Source organism: Amblyraja radiata, chromosome 23 (genome assembly GCF_010909765.2).
Source record: "Amblyraja radiata isolate CabotCenter1 chromosome 23, sAmbRad1.1.pri, whole genome shotgun sequence".
NCBI classification, from domain to species: domain Eukaryota; kingdom Metazoa; phylum Chordata; class Chondrichthyes; order Rajiformes; family Rajidae; genus Amblyraja; species Amblyraja radiata.
The window spans coordinates 20,001,355-20,012,554 of NC_045978.1; the positions used below are offsets into that span (position 1 = coordinate 20,001,355).

The following is an 11,200-nucleotide window of genomic DNA, read 5'->3' on the forward strand; positions in this document are numbered from 1 at the left end:
CTCACCAACGTTTTATAAAACTACAACATGACCTCCCAACTCCTAAACTCAATACTCTGACTGATGGCCAATGTGCCAAATGGTTTTTTGACCACCCTATCGGCCTGCGACTCCACCTTCAAGGAACCATGCACCTGCACTCCTAGATCCCTCTGCTGTACAACACTCCCCAGAGCCCTGCCATTCACTGTGTAGGTCCTGCCCATGACAGACTTCCCAAAATGCAACACCTCACATTTCTTTGTAATAAATTCCATTCCTCAGCCCACCTGGCCAATCGATCGAGATCCTGCTGCAATCATTAGCCATCTTCACTATCTGCAAAGCCGCCAACTTTTGTATCATCTGCAAACTTGCTAATCTTGCCATGTATGTTCCCATCCAAATCATTGAAATAAAGCGCAGACTATGACAAAAAAACTACTTCTTTAACCATTGCAATTTTTGATCTTACATAAAAATACATAAAATGAAGTCTGGGCCATGTCAACTGGTGCAAGCAAGGTGTCCATAATTTAATTTTAAAATAATTACCAACAAAGCATAATGTAAATTAGGGAAATAGGTTAGAATGTCCAGTCTGTGCTTTATTCACCTCTTCAAGACACAAGCTGTCATATCAACCTGCACAAATTAATATTTTAGTTTGATGTAGAGTGACCAAGTGAGAAGTAGTTTAAGGGGCATAATTTACATGAGATTCACTTATGGGTCAAATGAACCGTTTAAGATTATTCATCCTACATCCCTTGATATTCAATTGGACTTTGAAGAAACATTTGCAATGTGAGTTATGCAGATATCCGGAGCTTTGATGAAAATTAAGGATATGCAGGGCCAGATTTAGATGAAGAGAGGCCCTAGGCTATTCCACTTGTGAGGCCCCTCCCAATCCCCCACCCCCATGGCGAGAGGACAATGGAGAGTCCACCAGATTGACGCCTATGTGCAGCCGAGCGTGGCCAATGAGATAAGGGCTGGAAAGCTATGCTTTTTATTTATTGCCAGTGCTAGTGTCGACATATCGGCTTAAAACATTATTATTCTGAAATGAAGGGCAAGGAAAATTACTGAAGTGTTGTTTAGAGACTACAGTGTGTTGTGACAGCATATGTAGGAAAGGCCTATGACAGTGTCAAAAATATTATAAACCAGGCCCGTACGAAGCTTTTCAAAAAGGGGGGTGGCATGGGAGGATTACAAAAAATTATGTGAAATAAGTGCATATCACAAGCACGAAGCTCAAAGACCCTTGCGGCCGGGGTCCAGGGCCCACTTAAGTGCCATGGAAGCTCTGGGGTTTTAAATGCTCTCTGGTGCATTCTGAACCTTATTTTGGAGCATTTTTACACCAAATTTATGACCAATATTGCAGAAATAATTTTGGTTGTCAAGAGTAATGAGTGGTTGGAATGGGATGATTGGGGTCCATTGTTGTATTTTTTTTTTTAAATCAAGAATTGAAGTTAGCCTTGCTTTAATAATCAAGTTGTACTGTAAAATGTTATGTAAAATGTTATAAAGGAGCATGCAAACACTGTAAGTTTTTGCAAATACTGTAAGTTTTTGCAGTAAATAAAACCTTATTTCTGAAAATGTTTTGTGTGTTGATTTCATTGCCTGTTCCTATTCGACTGTGTTAGTGTGTGCACATTAAAAATATGATGCAAAATGAAAGTTGCAAACTATGGAATACATATTTTTCAGCATTGTTTTCAAGGAAAAGAAAGCAGTTCCAATTGTTTGATATTATTCATATGGAGAAAATATAATTGCTCTAAAACCTTCCTTAATTTTGCAATTTCATTAAAGATAACCCCCCTTCCCCTCATCCCCCTCCTCCTTCCCCATCCCTCCACCTGTCTCTCCCTCCACCCGTCTCTCCCTCCACCTGTCTCTCCCTCCACCTGTCTCTCCCCTCCCTCTCTCCACCCTGTCTCAACCCTCCCCTCTCACATCCCCCTCTCTCTCTCTCCCTCCCCCTCAGCGAGGCTCCGACTCCGCGCCGCAGACACTGCAGCCACCCCCCCCCCCCCCCTCGGAGAAACGGGCACTTCCGCAACGCAATATTCCGCTACTTACCTGGAGTAGACACCTAGGATCTTTTGTAGACACGAGGCATCGAGGTGATTGTGTGGAGTGCAAATGGATATCTGAACCCGCCCGGGCCCACTGCACATGCGCGGAGATAGCGTCATTTTGCGTAACTACTGCGTCATCGGCTTCCCCCAACTGCACATGGTCGCAATTTTTTTCCCCAAAACCTCCAGCGGGTCGGAACCAGAATTTCGGGTAATTTCCATCCAAGTAGAAACTCTGATAGCGCTCCAACCTTTTTTTTGGGGGGGAATTTTTTTACTCTGGGGAAAAAACACCTTGGCCGGAGGCCCCCTAGATTTTGAGGCCCTAAGCTTAAGCTTGTGAAGCTTGTGCGCAAATCCGTCCCTGAGGATATGCTTTGTGGTTGCTCACTAAAAATGGATAATATGAATCACGTAAATCAGCACCTCTGAACCTTTGTCACTTGTGTGGAAGGGACCTTTGTTCTCAGATTGGTCTAATCAGCCATCACTGTAGACATCTTTATATTAGAGACTAGATGTCATGGTCTTACTCTAAAATGAGTGCCAAACACTAACAATATTTTAACTTTTATCTTAACTAGCGTGAATGGGTGATCGATGGTCTGCGTAGACTCAGTGGGCCAAAATGCCTGATTCCATGCTGTATCTTTCAATCAAAAACTGCATCAAAATCAACATAAATGTAAATGTAATGTAACTAAACTCATTTCAAAGGTGAAAATAAACTTTATGAATGATGCTAATTTGTTTTTCATCATTTACCTTTCTTTTTATCCATTTCATCTGTTTTTGCACTCTCATCTCTGAGTGTTGTCTGCTGCAGTGGACTGTTATTGCTTTCTAAAGGTGGATTTTCAGTTTCTGGCTGCAAAATTGCCTGAAAGACTTCACCTCCCTCTGCTGGCATAGATGTTTCAGCTTCTGAAAGTGAACTTTGGTCCAGAGTATTTGTCACAGAAGACACAACTTCATTTTGTTCTTCCAATGGCCATGAGCTGTCTCCTAGGAATGCTGGTTCAGCCTCGGATGGAACTGCTTGTTCCGCAGATGTTTCAAGCAAGGGGCTTCTTTGGGTCCGAGGCTGTGGCTTGAAAACTGTTATGGTGTTGTTGATTTCAGAGGAACCCGAAGTAGTGGTTTCTGCTATACCATTGTCCATGATGACTCGGAAATGTGTATGCTCAGAAGGCATAATGGTAGCCACTCTTGGTTGCTCAGACTTTTCTATTTTACTCATCTATAAAAAGTAAAGGGGTATTATTGTGTTTGGGAACATACTTTGCTAAAATTTCATTTCACAGAGGGAAGAGAATTGCTGGTTGAAACATGGACAATTCCCTTCTCCCCCACAAATGCAGCTCAACCTGCTAAATTCCTCTAGCAGATTGCTTGTTGCTCCAGATTACAGCATCTGCAGTCACTTGCATTTTGCTAAAAATTCATGATTAAACAGTCAACAAAAATGAGAAAATGCTAGGAATAGATATGTGTCATCAGGTTTGGAACATTGGCATTTTCCAACACGTTCCAGTTAAATAAAAAATAAACAATCGTCAGATCTTTTGTGATATTTATCTTTCATCTACATCATGTTTGTGAGATTCAGCAGCTCACCCCCAAGATTATTGCTCTAAATTTACTGAGATGAATCATGTTGGAGATGGAACTATTTGAAAAGCTCTAGGTCAGCGGTCTGCCCGAGTTTATGAAATACAGAAATGTTTTACGAACTGCCTTGAACTAAAAAAGATTAAGTAGCTTAAAGTTATTAATAAGTACCGTACCTGTGGAAAACCACCCCATGCCCACTGCATCCGAGACTCTGTTCCTAAAAAGGATCCTTCATGTGACTTTACAACCAATTCGGAGTCACTTTTTGGTGATGACATTCGGTCATAGGAATGACTAAAATACAAAATAAACTGTAAGGCAAACTTCATTACTACATCAGAAACATGAACTTAAATGTTCTTTAACCAACAATTGTACCTCTCAATAGAAGACCATTCACCATCTGAATATGGGTAGATTTCTCTTGAATGGAATATGTTTGAATCTTCATCAGGTAATTTAGAAAATAAAAGACACATTTCACTGCAGTAGAAAAAGAAGTACAGAACTAAATTTTACATATCTTGCAGGGAAATCTTTTATCAGGCAACTGCAGTAAACATTGATCTTTTTTAAGAATTGGCATTTAAAGATTTATGACATTATTTCAATTGAGTGGCATTGATGGCATAGAGCGATTCCTACTTCCCTACATTTGGCACACTGCCCTTTGCTATTCATATATCTGTTCAAATTTCCTTTAAAAGTCGTAGTTGTATCTTTCTTCTATAGCTTCCTCTAGCAGCTCATTCCAGATACGGACTGCCCTCGTGAAAATGTTTTCACAGAGATCTCTCTTAAATATCTCCCCTCTTACCTTAAGTCTATGCCCCTTATTTTTTTTAATCCTCTACCCTGAGGAAAAAGACAGCGTTATCTTTATCAGTGCCCAACGCGATCTTGTAGAAACAAGAAACAGCAGGTGCTGGTTTACCAAGAAAAGACACAACATTTTGGAGTAACTGAAGAACACTCTGAAGGAGCATGACCCAAAACATCACCTATCCATGTTCTCTAGTAATTCAGCCTGACCCGCTGAGTTGCTCCAACATTTTGTGTCATGATCCCTCATGATCTTGTACACCTCAATAAGGTCATCCCTCAAGTCTCATACGCATTAAAAAAAAAACTACCATCCTATTCAACAACATCCTATAATTCAAGCCTAGGTAAAATCCTTCCGCACTCTTTCCAACTTATTGACATCCTTGCTGTAGTTGGGCGAGAAAAACTACACTCCAAGTGAGGTCGTACTAGTGACTTGTACAGCTGCATCATGATGCCTCAGCTTTTGCACTCAATCTATTTTCCAATGAAGGCAAGCATGCCAAACACCTTTTTCACCACATTGACATGCCACTTTTAGGGAACCATGCACCTGCACTCCCAAACTCCTCTGTTCTGTAATACTCTCTCACAAATCTGATAAAGATTTTTTAAAGAGGATACCAAGAGTATTTATGAGGGCAGGGCAGTGGACATTGGCTATATGGAATTTAGCAAGGCCTTTGACAATGTCCTGCATGGTAGACTTGACCAGGAGATACTTTAAGCCTCTGCCCTTTGGCTCCAAGCCAATTTTGTATCCAATTGGCGATCTAACATTCCGGACAAGCTACACGCATGTGCAGGAGTAGGCCATTCGGCCCTTCGAGCCTGCACTGCCATTCAATATGATCATGGCTGATCATCCAACTCAGTATCTTGTACCTGCTTTCTCTCCATAGTTCCTGATCCCTTTAGCCACAAGGGCCACATCTAACTCCCTCTTAAATATAGCCAATGAACTGGCCTCAACTACATTCTGTGGCAGAGAATTCCAGAGATTCACCACTCTCTGTGTAAAAAATGTTTTTCTCATCTCAGTCCTAAAAGATTTCCCCTTTATCCTTAAACTGTGACCCCTTGTTCTGGACTTCCCCAACATCGGGAACAATCTTCCTGCATCTAGCCTGTCCAACCCCTTAAGACAGGGGAGAAATAGTTACGCGTCCAGATGGGATACAGGGGAAAAATAGGTGCAAGTCCAGGTGGGGAGGGGAAAGGTGTCGGGGAAGATGGGAGAGGGGGGGGGGTTTTGTAGTTACGTAAATTGGAGAATTCAATGTTCATACTGTTCAGAATTCAATGTTCAAGCGGAATATGAAGTGTTGTTCCTCCAATTAATAAATACCCTACCTTGCAGCAGCACTTCGTAGCTGGTCTTCTGAACTAACATCCATCTCGGGTACATCTTGCTCATCAGAAGAGGACTCCTGCTCATCTTTCTTTGAATTCTCTGGTTTGTGCTTCCTTCTGCGACGTCTTTTCTTTTTGGTTGAAGTGCTATTTACTGTATTATCGATTTCTTGCCCAGTAAATGGACTTGGAAAAATTTGATTCATAGCCAAATCTGTTTGTTTTGTAAAATAAGCTCCTTCAACAGGAATTGGAGACGTTGTTAAGTGTGTGGGAACAATGCCCTGAGAGAAAAAGTGTCAGGAATCAAATTGACAACGTCATCATGTTTAAACTTCAGGTGGTTCCTTGTCATTTCTAATGGTAACTACAGAAAGAGCCGTGGCTTTATAAAATATCTATTCCTGACCTCTGGACAAATGTAATCATAGATCTGATGTAGGAAATCAGTGTGAGCAACCAATGTGCACATCACAAAGACAGAAATATAAAGAGAAAAAAATATTGACATCTTGGATATATAAACCTTAATTAGTATAGATAAATAGGATTAGAAGTGGTGTATGAAAGAGCGTAGTAGACTAGTTCCATCCTACACACTAGCCACTTACAGAAGTCAATTAACCTACAAACTTGCACAATTGTGGGAGGAAACCAGAGCACCCGTAGAAAAACAACGCGGTCACAGGGAAAACATACAATTCCGTACAGACAACACGGTCAGGATTGAACCCGGGTCTCTGGCTCTGTAAGGAAGTGACTCTACCACTGCACCCACTATATGCTTTGGGTTGAATGGGAATTGAAAACAAAGATGTCCTAACATTAGAGCTCTGCTATTGAGAAGCAAACCCAGGAGAACATTTCGCCCAGAGCACTGGTGGATTCAAAATGATAGTGAATGTCAGAATTTTAGAGATTAAGATAGATTTATGTTACGTAACAAACATGAAGTTTAAGTGCAAAATAGCCCTAATTTAACTGCATTCAATTCTAGAGACAGTAAATAACAGCATACCTCATTTTTCTCCGTTTCTTCCACAAAGAAAGCCTCTCCATTGTGACCAAGTTTCATCTGCAGCTCTACAGGTTCTCCATTGATTTCTATGTCAACCTGAAATACAAATGATTAGAATGTAAAGCAGTACTGGCTTTATATAGCAGTAAAGGACTCATCACCCACACCAAATCCTGGCATCACATCACTCCAGTCCTCAAACAACTTCACTGGCTTCCCATCTCCCACCGGATCACCTACAAAATCCTGGTCCTCACCTACAAAGCCCTCCACCATCAGGCCCCCCCATATCTCACTGACCTCCTCTCCCCCTACCAACCCTCACGGTCCCTCAGATCCACATCAGCCGGTCTCCTCTCCATCCACAAGTCCAACCTCCACAGTTTTAGGGACAGAGCCTTCTCCAGGGCAGCTCCCAGGCTCTGGAACTCCCTCCCCCAACTGATCCGCAATTCCGTGTCCCTCACCATCTTCCAGTCCCGCCTCAAGACCCATCTCTTCACCTCTGCCTATCTTTAGCCCCACGTCCCCCTCCCTTTTCATCTGTGCATTAATTGCCTCATATTGTGTTTTGAATTGAATTCTGTCTTTACTTTGTGTACTAGTCATGTCTCTACTATTTATTTCATTCCCCTTACATGTTTTTCCTCTACCTGCTAAATTTTTGTAAGGTGTCCTTGAGACTCTTGAAAGGCGCCCATAAATAAAATGTATTATTATTATTATTATTATTGTAGTATATCATTATTCCTGTCAAACAGCAAATCTATATACAAAGGTTTGTTATTTTTTTTAAACTGCAGATGTTGAAGGTCTGAAATAAAGATATAAAAAGGTGGGAAATAGCATCTGTGTAGAGAGAAACATAATTAAAGTTCATTTCAAAGAGCCTTCATTCGAACAAGGAAAAAGACAACAGAAGCTGATTTTAGCTTGCAGAGAGGATGGAGGTTGGGAGGGAAAGAACAAAGTTAATTTCTCTGGAAGCAATGCGAGGCTGGGAAAGCACATCCCGGACCCGCAAACCCTCAGCATAGGAGCACCGCAAGGCTGCGTACTCTCCCCTCTCCTCTACTCTCTCTACACAATGACTGCACCTCCACTGACTCCTCTGTCAAACTTCTCAAGTTTGCGGACGACACAACCCTGACTGGACTGATCCAGGATGGGGAGGAATCTGCCTACAGACAGGAAGTGTCACAGCTGGCGTCCTGGTGCCATCGCAACAACCTGGAGCTCAATGCTCTTAAGACAGTGGAATTGACTGCAGACTTTAGTAGAGCTCCCCCTCCCCTCACACCATCAACAACACCACAGTCACATTTGTGGAGTATTTTAAGTTCCTTGGAACCATCATCTCCAAAGACCTTAAGTGGGGGGCTACCATCGACTCCACAGTCAAAAAGGCACAAGAGGATGTACTTCCTGCGGCAGCTGGGGAAGCACAATCTACCACAGGCAATGATGGTCCACTTCTATACGGCCATCGTAGAGAGTCTGTCCTCACCTTCTCCATCATGGTTTGGCTCAGCCACCAAGCATGACACCCGGAGGCTGTAGCAAATCGTCAGATCAGCTGAGAAGGTTATTGGCTGCAACCTTCCCTCCATTGACGAACTGTACGCTGCAAGAGCCAGGAAGCGAGCGGGTAAGATCATCTCTGATCCCTTTCATCCTGACCACAAACTCTTTGAATCACTTCCCTCTGGACTGTCAAAGCTGCCACAGCCAGACATAAGAACAGCTTTTTTCCACGAGTAGTAGTTCTACTCAACAACCAAAAATCTGTAGCTTCCTTTTGTTATGGTATTTAATTTAATTTAAATGTTTAATCAAGAATGTTTTATTATTGTTTAATGTTTTATGTATCATTCTTAACTGTCACTGTCTGTCATGTTGTCACTTGCGGGCGGAGCACCAAAACAAATTCCTTGTATGTGAATGCTTGGCCAATAAACTATTCATTCATTCAAATTACTTCCTCAACAGCATATTTCCATGGCAAACCAGATCTAACCCTATCATGGACATAGACAAAAAATGCTGGAGTAACTCAGCGGGACCGGCAACATCTCAACTTCTTCAAAGTAGACATACCTTGAGGAGATTTCACAGTGGAGCGGTCAAAATGTGTAGGAAAGAACTGCAGATGCTGCTTTAAATCGAAGGTAGACACAAAATGCTGGAGTAACTCCAGCATATTGTCTCTACCTATCATGGATATTTCCTTTATTCTTTCCAAGCAGAGACAAAAACTGTCAGCTCACTTAAAAAGCACCTGGATTAGCACCTGATGCGTTGTAAAAGCAGAAAACAAAAATAGCCCAAATCATTATTTTTTGCCCATGTGGACACAATAAGTCGAATGAAAACACATCAAAAAAGAAGCGCTTATAGCAAACATCAACTGCATGTTATTATTCTAGAACCTTGCACAATAATTCACAAGGTATCTTCATATGGAACATTTATAACATTAATTGTCAAAAGACAAAGGAATTTAATGAAATGAAAACCATAAACATCTCACAAGAATTATTGTGATGTTAATTAATGATTTTAATTTACTTCAGATGTAAAATACTTTGAGGACATTGGTAAGATAAGAGAAATCTGTAAATTAGACCGTCGCTGAGGACAATGAATGAAGCTCATGCAAAATAACTTACCACCTTCTCTTTTGATCGTAATACACCCAACTTGCCAAACCGAACATGGAAGGGTGAACAAAGCAATGATCCATCTGGCTGTCTCACCACTATGACATCAATACATCCGGTCAAGGTAGCTGGATTCAGTCCTTTGTAAAGCTCTTTAACAGTAACGAACACCTGCTCTGCCAACTGCCCCACATAATTCATGGTTTGGGACTACAATTAAACTAAGAAAAAAAAGTTAGAATCTGTGGCAAACTCAGTATATGCTCCACATTTTTAAATAAATATAAAAGATGATTAAAAGTATGCCTCAAATCTGCACCTTCAAATTATAAGCTCTCATAATTTGGTCAACATAATCTTCCTGCAATATAATATAGATTAACAATAAAAGTGACTTTGTACCTTGGAGACATTTTATTGTGCTTTACATAGTCATAGAGTTAGTCATACAGTGTGGAAACAGGGCCGTCTGCCCAACTTGCCCACATCAACCAACATGCTCCATCTTCCATACACTCTTCCCACCTGCCTGTGTTTGGCCCATATCCCTCCAAAACGGTCCTATCCATGTACCTGTCAAAATGTTTCTTAAACGTTGTGATAGTACCTGCCTCGACTACCTCCTCTGGCAGCTCTCCCCTCCCCACTCTCGTCTGGTCGCCTCCCCACCCTCGTTTCCTCTCCCCACCCTCATCTTCCGACTCTCATTCCCTGACATCCATCCACTTTCACCCTCCCCACAATACTCTCACTCCTGGAGCCCCCTTCACACTCCTCCCCCTACCCCCACCCCCCCCATTCTCATCTCCTTCTCCGTCCCCACTCACCTCCTCCCCACTCTCACCTCCTCCCCATCTCAACTTCCCCCCCTCTCCTTCCCCCCTCTCTCCCATCCTCCTCTCCACCCTCTCCTCCTCCTCTCCACCCCTTCCCTCTTCCCCTTCCCTCTCCCCCGTATCCTCACACTGGAACCCCCGCACTCCTTTCTTCATTCCCTGACACACACTGCACCGCACCGGATTGTCACCCCCCTCCCTCCTCCCCTCTCTGTCACTTGCTCAAATACCGAAGATCACGGCCTCTGATGCCAGACATTGAGCCGTCAGTGACCCGTTTGGAGCCGGTTCTCGGGCCTCTCTCTCAAGGCCTCCATCCGACCAGCTCCACGGCGCTGCTCTTTGTCCGCTGACATTGAGAGGAAAGACGCAGAGTTGCTGCAGAGGCCGCCCTCACCGCCAAGCCGGCACCTCGGTGAAAGGTAGCTCCCTGGCTGGAGGCGACTGCCCTGGACCGGCGTCTCCGGTGGCCGCGGCTCAAAGTCCACAACATCCGCCAGCTAGCCCGCCCCTCGACGGCCACGCGCATGCGTGCTGGGCGCCGCGCTGGGTGTGTGTGCATCAGAGCTCCTCAAGGAGGCGCTGGAGTAACTCGGGGGGGGTGGGGGAACAGACAGGAAGCATCTGGAGATAAGGTCTCCTCCACTATCCTAGTGAGTGAGGCCCAACATTATTTGGAGAAACAGCACCTCACATTTCAATTGTAGACACAAAAAGCTGGAGTATCTCATCGGGACAGGCAGCATCTCTGGAGAGAAGAAATGGGTGACGTTTCGGGTCAAGACCCTTCTTCAGACTAATTAGGGATAAGGG

At 43.1% G+C, this 11,200-nt stretch overlaps 1 protein-coding gene across 2 annotated transcripts in view; it reads right to left on the bottom strand.

Annotated features, from left to right (window-relative positions):
• LOC116986292 (phosphatidate phosphatase LPIN2-like) overlaps nt 1-10,907 on the bottom strand; it is a 41,669-nt gene extending 30,762 nt beyond the window's left edge. Inside the window, exons 1-7 of one of the 2 annotated variants that reach the window (XM_033041676.1) lie at nt 10,785-10,907; nt 9,561-9,772; nt 6,892-6,987; nt 5,874-6,157; nt 4,074-4,178; nt 3,869-3,989; nt 2,847-3,321 (exon numbers count right to left, since the gene is read on the bottom strand). In XM_033041676.1, coding sequence (XP_032897567.1) covers nt 2,847-3,321; nt 3,869-3,989; nt 4,074-4,178; nt 5,874-6,157; nt 6,892-6,987; nt 9,561-9,752 — 1,273 coding nt within the window. In that variant the 5' untranslated portion in view covers nt 9,753-9,772; nt 10,785-10,907. Of the gene's footprint in view, nt 1-2,846; nt 3,322-3,868; nt 3,990-4,073; nt 4,179-5,873; nt 6,158-6,891; nt 6,988-9,560; nt 9,773-10,617 lie in introns of both variants that reach the window. The other variant, XM_033041675.1, reaches the window with a different exon arrangement.
• Nucleotides 10,908-11,200: the final 293 nt, after the last annotated feature.